A 13,476-nucleotide genomic window follows, 5' to 3' on the forward strand; every position below is an offset into this window, starting at 1 on the left:
TCAACTTTTATCCTGCACTGAAGAAAGCAAAAAAAGCACTAAAGCTTATTTTAATCCAATCACGGTGCTATTTTTCAAATAACTCAGTTCAATTCACAATTTCTTTCATATTCACATTTAATGGAGCGGCATGACAATTTTAGTCTGGCGAGATGTTCAATGAAAGTTACAAAAGTTCCTGACGCATCTTTGCAGAGTTCCATAGCTTCTGCTTTGCATTTCATCAAGACGCCTTGTTCTGCCCTTTAGTAATTAGAACATGAGCCTTGCAGGTCAGCACAACACTAAAATCTCCCTCTTGAGCACTTTCATCAGATTTATGCAATGATGGCAAACACTGAGAGCAAATGCTCTCATCCAGCAGATTAATGACAAGATCAGCCGACACATATACGCATGCTCCACCAAGCACCCTCTCACTGTCAGCATCCCTGGCTTTGACGAAGTGGGCCGGTAGAAGTGAATGTCTTACGTAAGGCTTTTATATAAATCTCAGCGTGCAAAACAAGAGAGAGAGAGAAGAGGGAGCTGCTGCACCATTATAAAAAGGACTTGCACTGCACCAAATCCTTCTCTTCGTGCATTTACACACCTTGTCAACTATATGTACTCTTGTTGTAGAGATACCCATATTCCCTGAAACAATAAGTTAATATATTCCATGAAGTTTAAGTACACATGGAATCATATAGAAGTTGTAAATGTGCTTGCATCATCATGACCCTAAGTAGCCTTTTTCTGGTAGAGAGCAAAAGAGAAACAAATGCTTTATCAGTCGTTAAAAAATATTGATTGCCTAAGACTGTCATCCAAAGCTGACCTATTTCTAAATGTGATGCAGCAGCTTCATAGCAAACCATTTTTTTCTCATCCTGTCTGTTCCTTAGGAAACAATGGAAAAGTTAAGTAAAGACATTACATTTTTTTAAATTATTTTTTAACATCAAAATGGCACAAAAATATCACATCCTGAGGAATTTGACGTAAATTTAGGTATGAAGAGCCAAGCACTGATCTATTAGTGCAAAAACAGTTTAATTAATGAAAAACAGATGGTACAACAGTGTGGCACTGCCAACAGAAAAACAGTGACACAGTGGGAAAAACAACTTGCTGGGTTTGTTGAATTATTTTTTTCCTGCTGCAACTCTTGCACGAAATCTGATATTTACGAAGAGAAAGAGAGAACGTTTCAGGCTGCAATAAATACTTGGAACTCAATTTGGCAGTGGTTCGGCTGCCTCAGGAGTGCGTACATGTCAGATCAAAGAAATGGGTATCATGTCATACAAGTTTGACTGAAACTCAGGCTCTGGGAAAACAGAATTAGATGAGCTAAGAAGGATAAATCATTTTTAACAGTCAGTTCAAGTTCAGTTCCCAGTCATCTACATTTGTTTGTTTTTAACATTGATATTATGAGTAGATGTAGGGTCGTTTTTATGTTCATGTGAAATACATCAGAGAACCTTTTTGGTAAAATAGATATTTTTGTTAAAACTATCCCTATCCTCTACTTAAACTGTTGCAAATCATCATTTTAGGAAACGTGAGATTTGAAAATAACATAAGGAATAAGAATAAATTAAAGGGAAAAACACAACATGGGTGGGGAATCTGTGAACTAATTTGATTTGCTTGAGATGAGAATAGTTAAATTAATCCAAGTGGCTTTAGATTAACCTTTCCATGGTCTTAAAGGATGAGGTCATTTGTAACCCACAATGTTTTTACCCTGTGATCGGTTTGGGCTTTTCCAAGTTATTTTTGTGTATCAGTGGTTTCAGGAACTGACGGTTTGACAGGACAATCCCCCACCCGCTTCCCCACTGTACGACCGCTGTGCTATGACCACAGGACGGTTAATCCTTCCCAGTGACAAAATGAAATAAATCATTAAATTATTATTTAACCCATTCATGAAAAATAAATTTAGTATACAAATAAATAATTTAAGCCATAGTATATAAATTTGCAAATGATTAAAACAATTATCTGCCTAAGATTTCACGTAATTAAAATTATATATAATAATTTCTAAATTTTTCAGTTTTTCTTTGCGTACTTGCTGAAATACAGTGAGGAGTGTGGCTTATCAAAGAGACCTCAACTTCAGATTGTTTAACCTGCACTCAGTCCACTTAAGACCAATGGAGTAAAACCATGTTGGTCCCTCTGCACTCATTTTGATGGAAATCAATTCATGACTAGCTATGAATTATTTAATGTCATATATATTAAACTAAATAATAGTTTATGTCTCAAATTTGATATAAATTATGGACACTTTTCACAATGATTTAATGATTTATTTGTTGATTTGTGACACTTATAGACTACCATATGTTCCAAGATCAATTGCAAAAACCCTAAAAAAAAAAAAACAATAATAATAACAATAAAGTTTGATTAGATTAGGTCCATATCAACAAAGTAAATAATGGAAAACATTAAGGTACATATCAAACATATGAAAATATCTGACATTAAAAAGGTGCTTTGCTACCAAACCTGTCACTTTAATGTCTGTAATATTCTAACTTCAATCAACATGACCTCTCAATTATCAACACTGTCCCTATGTTTTGAAAGTAAAAAAAAGATTATGCTTTTAACATATGTCTCTGAATATCTGACAAATGCTTCAGAAAACCACAACCGAGCCCCTCGCTTATAAACGTGTTGTTTTGCAAAGCTAGACACACTAAGCAGTCGTTTGTCTTCCAAAGCGTTGGTAGAAAATAGGCAAATTTGGCTTTTGCCTTGCGCTCATCACCTTTAAATACAGAGTAAAGGATCTCTGATGATATTGAGCTACATTCAGATTTACAAACAGCTGCGGTGGATCGTGAAATCATATTATACAGCATCAGCAGAAGAGTTAGCAGGTGAAGAGTGAAGGCCAACTCACTAGTTTGCTTTGCATTCTGTCTTAGCTCTTTAAAAATGGCTGGCATGTAGAAATAATACCTCCTTATCATTCGGTTACATCAAAACTTTCAAAAAAAAGAAAAAAGCAGAAACAGAGGAAGTTGCTCTAAGACACTGATGCAATCACAGTTTGAGATCTGAGCAGTTTTTTTCACATAGTAGTCTATAAAAAAGTATGAAAACATGATAAAAAAAATATTTACTTAGAAAATTTGTGGGGTTTTTTCACGTGTCCTTGAAGGAAAAAGTTAACCAGTGTAAGCTACGAAGAGAATGACAAACGTAGTACAGTGTGCATGCCAAAAATCTTTTCATCTCTACATGATCTTCCCTGACTTTTGTGCCTCTGGTGCACTGCATGCAGAGAGCAACTGACAATATGAGCGTGCATGTTTTTTTTTGTTTTTTTATTCTGAATGTTGAATTGCTTAGGTTGCATTGGATGAAGATGCATTAGTGCAAAGGATCTCTCAGTGTGTTATATTGCAAAGACTTTATAGGTTTACATTAGCAGTGAAATCAGTGTAAATCCCAGAGAAATTCAAATAACGTATGTCATTGAAGTTGTGTGGTAGAAGTGGGATCCACACAATGAAACATGCCAAAATGAACAAGCCCATAAAAGAGGACGTCTCCAAAAGAAAAATAGATATTGTGTGGCTTTCTCCAGTGTAGCTTTTTTGCTGCAAAGTAAGTAAGTTATAAAACTGCATCAGTTGTATTTGTATTTGTAAATCTAAAACATACAGTTTTGAAATCAGTGAGCGGTCCAGAGAATACCGTTTTTAAAAAGCGAAGGTCAGTAAAAAGCATATTGTTGAGTCTGTTCCAGAAGTTAACAGGAAAAAAATCTAAGCTTTCTGAGTTTGTTTTTTTTTCTTTAGCTTTGGCTCTAAAATCACAACATTAGGAGGTAATTTATAACAAATTAGACAGATTAAAAATAAAAAAAAAACTATAACAGAAAACCTTGATTGAATTAGGTCCTATCAAACTGAATGATGTCACATTGAATTCCATACAAAAATGTCAAAGATAAAAAGGTGCTCTGTTCTTTTCTCAAAGTAACTGTCAAATTCAACAGGTCAGTAGCTTTTTCCGACAACTTGAAGTTGAAGAATGAATTGTCTCTGTGAAGAGGGATTGTCAATAGTCAGCCTCCAAAGTGCGAGTAAGGTCAGTCATGTATGAAACCAGCTTTTTTGAGTGTCTTTGTGTCAGAAGCACTGATTATTGTCCAGCTGACCGAAAGGAATCTAGGGGAAATTCTAAGATCTGAATGCAATTTTTAAGCTGATGATTCTACAGCTCCACATTTTCTTGAACACAGGAAACTTTTGGCTCTGAGCAACCAGTCCTGTACTATATCTTAGAAGGCAAAGCTTAAATGTTTGTCAAAAAGATCTACTTCTTGGATGCAGCTCCTCCACTTGTGCTGGTGGCAGGTTTGCTTCCAGAACGGCGAACTGGCACCTTTGACACAGGGATTCTGGTGCGGGCTGGTTGGGGTGCATGGGTCTTTGGCGGAGGGGTTTCTGCCTCCAGTACAGAGGACAGAGCAGACTGGCTTACAGAGTGGGGAGGCGAGGTCTGTCTGTTACTTACTGGGATCTTGGAGTCTCGGGGAAGGCTGGCGCTGCCTTTCAATGATTGAAAGGAAGAGGAAGAGGAGGTTGAAAGGGAACTTTTTTGGGAGGTGGGACTCATTTTGAATTCTGCAGATGGAGAGGGGGTACTGTTCACATCATTGTCTCCCCTCTGATCTTCTCCCTCCTCTTCAGGATCATTGTACAAGTCATAAAGGTGGTCTCCCGAGCAGCTATCGCGTGATAGGGCAATCTTCTGGTTACGCTGCAACCCACTCTCATCAGGAGTTGCTGTAGGTGTTGCTGAGGGAGTATCCCAGTAACCTTCGTCACTGAGAAGTTCTTTTTCACCAGGTGATACAGGATGGCGGCCATGTGCATGAGGCAGAGGGGGTTTACCTGCCCGGCTTCCTGCTCCACCAACCACTGGAATCTTGCTGAGGCCCAGCGACTTCACCTGAGGAGCTTTTCTCTCTGCGCTTCTTTGAGCTGAGGGACGAAGTGCACTGGGGGAGTTGCTGCGAGGGGGATAAGTGGAAGTAAGGGTACTGGAAGAAGGCTGGTACTGCCGGGGCAACGCAGGGGAGCTTTCTCCTGCAGAAGGCAACATGTGCCAAAGTCCCTGCATGTCTGCATCGTCCACTCCTTCTGGACTTGCCATTTCTTCCCCTCCTCCCATGTAGGCCACTACACCACTTCCAGCAGAATGCTGCTGTGGTGGAGGAGGCACTCGGGTCCGAGCAGGGAGACAGACAGGTGCCGAACTCTGGGGAACGGAGAACATAGGCTGGGTAATCTGTGAAGGTATTGGAGGTTTGGTTGGGGAAGCATGAGTTGTTGCACTGGTTAAACCAACAGCTCTCCCAACATTTGTGCTCAGACTCCCTCCTCCACCTCCACTGCTACTACTACTCGTTCCACTGCCACCATTACCCCCTGGTCCTTCCTCATCTGCATCAGCAATAATGTCACCGCAGCCAGTCAGTGAATCAAAGCTCTTCAGAGATGTGACATCAGTGAAAAGGATGGAGCAGAGTCGATCTACAGAGGGCTCCGAGGGTTGGTCACCTATGCTGCAGCGGTCCAAAGGGGGTGTAGTAAGGGACGGGGTGAGGCTAGATATTGAAGCTTTGGCTTTTTGAATAGATGGGCGCAGTGGTGAGTCGGTGGGTGTGTAAGGAAAAGGAGAGTCTGGCTCACCAGATGGTCCTGGCATGGCAACACAGTGTGTGGGTGTCATGGTAACACTAGTGGTGGGAGTGTCTGATGCTTGTAGGTTAGATCCTGTCTCTGCACTTGCACAGTCCTCCTGGTGATGATGCGGAGGTGGCTCAAGGGTAAGAGTAATGTCCTTGGGGGTCTCAGATTCTGTAGCATCTGTGTCCCTTGCTTTCTTACCTTCCACCTCTTCTCCCTCAGCCTCGTTTGTTTTCACTTTACGCCTCCATCGCATGCTGCTGAAAAAGCCCTTCAGGCCCCTCCCTCTTCTCACAATTCCTGTCCCACCATTTTCACTTGTCCTAAAACTCCCACGTCGGAGAAAGGAAAAGAAACTCAACGATTTGCTGAGCGACCTTACCGGCCCTGCCTCCAGGCTAGTAAGGCCCTCCCCTCTCTGACCCACAGCCTCGTTGTTGGAGCCTGTTAGCCCGTCATGTGTTTTGCTCCTCACAAGCTCTGCTGATGCCGCCGAGCTGTTTCCATTCAAAGAATTCCCGTTGTCAGAATTCCCATTGTTCCCACCGTTTGCAGCAGCTTTGTTCCTGAAGGAGAAGAAGCTGGCCATTCCAGAGCCAGTGCGTCTTTTCCCAAAGAGTTTAAAGGCTGCTTTGTTGATCTTCCCTGCAGGCTGTGTGTCACACTGTGGAGCCACAGGAGGCTCCACACAATCCGACTGCACCTCCATTATCCAACACTCCGTTGCTTCCACAGGGTTGCTTCCCTCTGGTTTCTCTGGCTGCCTTTATGTCCTTTCCCCTTCTGACACACACTTGCACTCTCTCTCTTTTACCCTCCACCCTACTTTCTGGTGGTCCCTCACTCCCACTCTGGCTTGCTTTAACGCCTGCCTGCTGGTTTTCTCTGCCTCCCTCCCCTCCTCCCTCTCTCATCTCTCTTTCTTTCTCTCTCTCTCTCTCCTAGGCAGGCACACACATGCATGGAGGGTGCTACTCCTCGATGTAGCCATAGCAACAGGGTGGGCTAAGCAGCTTTCGTCAGCTTTGGCAGGGCGCCAGCGTCTGTCCTCCACTCCCTCCCCCATCCCTTTTCTCTCCTCCTCCTCCACCTTGCTTGTTACCAATTCACTGTTTGCACTATTTGTTAAACAGATAACTTATTCAAACTCCCACAATTCACTGCTTGCATCCTACAATATACAGTTTTACTGTGCATGTTCCAGGATGTGTGGCAATTGCATCTACATAGAGGCTTTAGTTAGATAGGACTCCTCTTGTGTGTGTTTGGGTGTGTTTGCTTCCTTGTTCCTTCTGGTCCACAGATAAAGCTTTATAATGATCATACTTTCAGTGTGTTTTATTAATTTGCATGTGCAAGGTGCCACAATGGTAAGACAACGTGAATATAAACACCGCCGAAGACAAAAGAACCCCTTTGTATATTGTTGTGTTTGTTTACATTTTTGTCTAAGGAATTTCAAATCTTCCATATGAGTATAAAGTTGAGTTTACACACTTTCCACACTTTGTCAGGAAGCACCCACAAACCTCAGAGTATTTTATTGAGATTTTATGTAATAAATTAGGGCACAATTTGAAAAAAAAAAGAAATATGAAATACATGATTTTTTGCATTACTAATTAAAATTTAAATGTGGCCTTCAATTGTATTCATCCCCCTTTTTTCTAATTATTCAAAATCATATCCAGCCCAACAAGAATTTAACTAATTACTTAATCTCAGAATAAATACAACTGTTCTACGAAGAACAGCTACAGATGTTTAGCAAAAAATAAAGCACCATCAAAAGCTCAAAGCAACAAACCAGTGATACAGTTATGAAGGAATGTCACACATGGTTACATTACAAAACAACATCCACAGTTTTAGAGATTTCATTGAGAAGTGTTAAGTTTTTCATCCCAAATTGGAGAGAGTATGAAACAGGTATACATCTACAAAACCATGACCATCCCCTTGAAATGACAGGTTAAACAAAAAAGCAGCCAAGCGGTTCAGAAACTCTTTAGGAGCTGTGAGATCCACACTTAGCTGGGAGAATCTGTTTATATGACAGTTATCAGTTGAGCAGAAATCTGGCCCTTATAGGACAGTAGTATGAACAAAGTGAATGTAGCAAAGAAAAATCATAAGAATTCTTGTCTTTTGGTATCGAAACCATCTAGGGAACGTGTCAAACATGTGGAGGTCCAGTGCTGTAGTCCGATGAGATTAATTTGCTAAAAGTGCTGATCTAAAACCAACACTGCCCATTTCAATGAACATACCACCTTAACAATGACACATGTGGTGGCACCAGTATGGTATGAGGAGGGTTTTCATTCGATAAAGAAGACAACCGGTCAGAGTTGATGCCAAAATGGATGGAGATAATATAGGACAATCCTACAAAAGCGTGTTAAAGACATTAGACTGGTGTGGAGAACCACCTTACAGAAGGACGACAACCCTAAATACATGAAGTAGAATGTATTCTGTCTATAGCTCAGATCTAGAGGCAATTGAGAATCTGTGACAATTCCAGAAAAGTGCTGTTCACTGATCCTCCCTATGCAATGTAATTGAGCATAAACAATTTTGTACACTGACAAAGCACATTATTCAAACAATTACGCCTGTGCCACTGAATAATGTCTTTTGTGCTCTACCACAACAAATTACAGTAGTGCTTTAAAATGTCTATCAAAATTGTATTATTTACCGAGGCGGTGCTTTCTTCTCAAGTTTTGAGAAACACTGGTCTAAAATTTAACAAGTTGCATTGGAAGGGATCGGGTTTCCACATTTTCACTGCATAAGCATATGATAGGCTCACAAAAGTAACACACACAGATACACCCCCTCACACACATCACACATCACAGCCTTTTTTACAGTTTGGGCACACGTAAAAGCCATATGGCCTGTGGCCCCCATATGGACACCCAGGGCCAGGTGTCTGAAGCTATGGCAACGCCTTTAACTGGCTCCCTGTCAACCTTAATCAAGGTTTGTGTTACTGGTCATGAAGCCTCATTGGCTCCTTGACAACCAGCAGAGCTTCTGTGAGCATGCACAACAATCCTAGGAAAACATAATTTACAAGTTCAACTACTTGAACTTTGATACTTTCTTCATTCTGCTATTTACCTAGCAAACACTATAAATACAAAATGTCCTATTGGTTAAATTAGGTTGTTTTTGATCATCATTGTAAATAATCCAAATGTATTTTAGGCTTGTAAAAAAAATAATAATCCAGTTTGCAGTTCTGATGTGATTCTTTGTGGTTTCTCTTTTCACTGCCTATTTTTGGCTCCCAACCCCCCATGAAACTCTCCGGTACCCCGACCCACTTATATACCTTCTCTCCCATCCTTACGTCTCTCCCTCTATTCTTTTTCTCTTTCTCTTCCTCCTCCTCCCCCTCTTGCTCTTCAGCGTCTGCAGCCACAGGCTCCCATCTTCCAGACGACCGCTATGAAACAATGTGTGCATTCATGAGCCCAAGGCAACACACACCTACACAAGCACATTTTCAGGGCTTCCCCGCAGCGAAGCGCTAAAGCGAATCCCTCCTTTGCTTTCAACCTTAAAAAGACAGAGAATCTGTCTGCTCACCCGGGTTTTCAGGTATAGCAGATACGCAGACTTGTCTGTAAGTCAGCTGGCTAATGGATGGACTTGGAAGTGAGTCCGAGCAGCAGATGAATGGTGGATTGATAAGCGGAGACTGACAAGTAACTTCAGCTATCGCATGATTAGACAGAGGATTCTGATCAGCTATTAGGGTGGAAATGTACTCTACTTAGGCTGCTTAACTGCCAGTAAATTATTAAAGAACATAGCAATACAAGTGCATTACACGCTCAGGACCATTATCATAAATGTTGATCCATATGTGATCCAAAAAAGTAACTGCTGTAGAAAGAATTGGGTTTAATTATCAGCTATTAGAATATATACAAAAGGTGCATCTATGCTCATTGTGAGCTGAGAAAAACAGCTGTTAGCACAAAACAGGTTTTGTCAGTTTGATTCTTGGAAAATGCAACACGAGTTCTCATTTTATGATCAGTTCATTGCTTTCCTAGTATTTAAAAGCAAAGAGGCAGATGGAAGCAAGAGAAAAAGCACACGCCTGGTTCCCCCCACCCACGCAGTCTAACTAGGGTTCCCGTTTCAGCCCCTTGAGTGAAGCTTAGCACTAAGTGGGACAGTTAGAGGACATTTTTCTGTCTCTGCCTCTGTCATGGTTGCCTATTGAAATGGCTTTGTTTTTTGTCTGTAACACTTGCTTTCTTAGTCTCATTTACAGTAAAAACATACTTTTTACTGCCTGGGACAAAGAATGAAAGTTAAATCAAACAGAAATTAAAGGATTAGTATGTTTGGATAAGAAAATAATGCACTTGAATTCTAATTCTTACTATAGCAGAGACTGTAATTAGCTTCTTTGTTTATGCTCTTGTTTCCATTGAAAATGATTTTGAATATACAAATAAATGCCTTCATTAACTCTCACTAAGCCAACGTTAGCTCGATTTGAAAAAAAGTTCAACTTTTTTGTCATTAACATGCAATCGTCACGGTTTATTACCGGGCTTTGTCCTTATTGTCCACCTTTAATTAACTGATTTCCATGATACTGTCAGTTACTAGAGTCACTAGTAGCAAAAGTAAACAGTATTATGTCTCAGCCAACCATTCTTCTGTCTATTTAATCAACTGTAGTCTTTCATTATTGATTAAAAAGAACAGGTCAGACAAACAACCTCTCTAAGCACACACTGCTTTTTAGAGAAGTTGCCTTTAGCCAAATTTCCTTCCACCATATTTTTTTCAACTCAGAAATGTTTCCACAGAAATGCAAGAGCAATGGTGTTCTTCTTGTACCAGATTTTAACTGCCTGCAGACAGACCCCGAGTTCAACACTCACTAAAAGAAACACTTAACGTAAGGTGTGTGTTGTCTTGACACATTTACTAATAGGGCTCAAAGTGGTGTTGATTTCCACCTTGTGCAAATGTCAGTAACTGAATTGATTGTATCAAAAGTAAATACATTTTTGCATGTCAGTTTAACTTTTACAGCCTTCACTTTGTAATGTATCTGTAGGACTAAAGGCACAAGACAGACAGACAAACAAAGCACGGGTGTGGCTGGTTATTCACGACTGAGAGCCAGTGTCCTATATAAACAAGTTGGCTTTGGCGTTGTTTCACGGGAACAGATTGAAACTGGCACGCATAAATAAAAACCCACATTTTTCCTCATCACCACCAATGTCCTGCTGGTCAGGTTTCAGGACAGAGGGTCTTCCAGCTCTGGATTAAACTAAGCCACAGCATGTACAACGGCGTGTGGGCGGGTGTGTGCGTGTGTGTGTGTGTGTGAATTCACACATTCGCATATGTGTGTACAGTATTAAACCCCCTGGATTACTGCCTGAGGTCTTTTGTTCCTTAAGGAAACAACGGGGGTTGGTACAAACTGTTATTAAGCTGTCTAAGACAAGGCTTCTGAAACACGTCTGAATCTCAAAGACTCTGTGGTTTCTATTGGTCCTGTTTGATAATTCATTTCACCCTTTCTTGGTCAGAGAATTCTAGCTTGTCCAGCACCCTCATCAGGCAAACTGATTTGTTTGCAGCCACCTCACTCAGTAAGTACAGTGCCTTGCAAAACTCTTCATACTACTTGATTTTTTTCACATACGGTGAGACATTACAAGCATGAAATTAAATGTAATTTGTTAGCATTTTATCTAATACACCAACACCAAATGTTGCACAACTGGAAGGATGTTACGGGTTTCATAACTTCTCATGAATAATCATCTTTAAAGTCAGTTATCTTCAAAAGCAACCTAATTAATACATATGATTTTGTCAGCATGTGAAGGCCTCAGAAACGATGAACATTATTGAAAAGTAACACAAACACCAAGGAACACGCAGCACTTTGAAGATCAGAGATAAAGCCATGCTCACATTTACAGCAGGGTGGGGTCATAAAACAGTAAACCTATCTTTAAACATTCAGAGAACTGTACAATGCATTATCAGAAAACAGAACCAGCATGACACAAGAGCAAACGTACTAAGTACACCTAAGCTGAAAGACAGCACAAGAAGAGAGCTGCAGTTCAGGTTGGAATTAGCTCTGTTAACAGGAAACGAATAGTTTTTCATTCCACACATCTTTCATGGAAGACAAAATGAAAAATATGGTTGAAAGAAAAAGGTAAGCAGAAGTTCATCTTGCAGGTTGCTGCAAGCCATGTATGGAATCCAGCAATCAAGTAGAAGAAGGTGGGGTTGAAAAATAACACTGTGCATTATAGCTATAACTCACCATCCCCACAACAACACATGGCAGATGCAGAAGCGTGCTCTGGGGAGCCTTTGCTCAGCTGGGATGACAGGCAAGCTGTTCAGAGTTGATGGGAAAACATATGGAGCAGGAAACAGGAAAATCCTAAAACAAAACCTGTTGGAGAGTCTGAAAAACATGAGTGTGGTTCAGTTTCTAGCAGGCCAACAACCCTAAACATAATGGATGGCTTAGATCAAAGCTAGATCAAATCCAGATCTGAATGCCATTAAGAATCTGTGACTTGTGAATTGTTCACAGCTTCTGTCCATGCAAACTGCCTGAGCATATCCCATGACACATGAGGGACTTTGAGGTCAGAGAATAAACAGAGCAGTAGTGGTTGCTCAATTTAAAAAAAAAAAGTTATTAAAGTTTTAACCTAACCAAACCACTTCCAAATTCAATTTGACACATCTCCACAGTGCTCCGGTATTCAGATAAAAATGTAAATGAGTCATTTTTATTTAGTTTACATGATAAAAATGTAACTAGATACATTTTTGACAATATACATTTTGGATATTTTAATACACCCTGATATTAAAATGTCAGGGTGTAGTGTTAAATACATCTTGATATTCCTAATGAAAATTAGATTAGCCCTCAGTGAGTTAAACATTAGCTGCAAGGATATTTTAAGGAGAAGTCAAGGACAGGAGAGTGGACAAATTCCAACAGCATGCTCAGTGTTATGCATACAGTATAGAAATCTCTTCCAACATATTGAATCCATTTATGTTTACTATACAACATTCTTGTCTTGTATCAAGGAGTGTATGGTGTGCAGCAGCATTCATCTGAATGATTCAAAGCCTTTGGTGAGCCGTCAGTAGCTTGTCTCGGGAAAAGAATCTTAATGTTTAATGTACAATAGCATGCACAAGAAGGCTGCAGGAAAGGAGCACATAATGCAGGAAGTATTACAAACATCTCCATGTCAAACTATTAATATTTCTTTATAATAAGTCAGCCTACCCCAGGCATTGCTGTTAATAAATCTCAAAGATTTAATACTATTCTTCTATGAAAAGCTGAAAAACAATATCTCAGAGCAGGAGAAATGGCAGCTAAAAGTCAACAGAAAAACAAATGTAAATTTAATTAGTTTTTTAGCAAGCCTTATTTTTTATTTTCATATTTGTCATTCTGTGTGAATATACCAGTTTTTCATTGAACGAAGCATTTACAGAGAGCTGAAACAACATCTTCCCCCATCATAACACAGTGCACTGCCAGTCTATCTTTATTCCGAGATCTTACAAATGAACAACGATGGCATTATTTGCCAATAGATACCGAATTGTCTGATGCTAAATGTCACTCTGTGTGGTTGCTGTGTGTAAGCACAGATCTCTGTTCATTCCAACAGCGAGTGGAGGCGGAATTAAGCAAGAGGTGAGG

General features: G+C 40.2%; 1 protein-coding gene across 1 annotated transcript; it reads right to left on the bottom strand.

The window, feature by feature from the left end:
- Positions 1 to 1,016: 1,016 nt before the first annotated feature.
- On the bottom strand, positions 1,017 to 6,619 carry amer2 (APC membrane recruitment protein 2). The gene has a single exon (XM_028005305.1). It carries the CDS (start codon positions 6,421 to 6,423, stop codon positions 4,336 to 4,338), a length of 2,088 nt encoding a protein of 695 aa, XP_027861106.1. The 5' UTR covers positions 6,424 to 6,619; the 3' UTR covers positions 1,017 to 4,335.
- Between the last annotated feature and the right edge of the window lie 6,857 nt (positions 6,620 to 13,476).

The sequence above is a fragment of the Xiphophorus couchianus genome, chromosome 21 (genome assembly GCF_001444195.1).
Source record: "Xiphophorus couchianus chromosome 21, X_couchianus-1.0, whole genome shotgun sequence".
Classification (NCBI taxonomy): domain Eukaryota; kingdom Metazoa; phylum Chordata; class Actinopteri; order Cyprinodontiformes; family Poeciliidae; genus Xiphophorus; species Xiphophorus couchianus.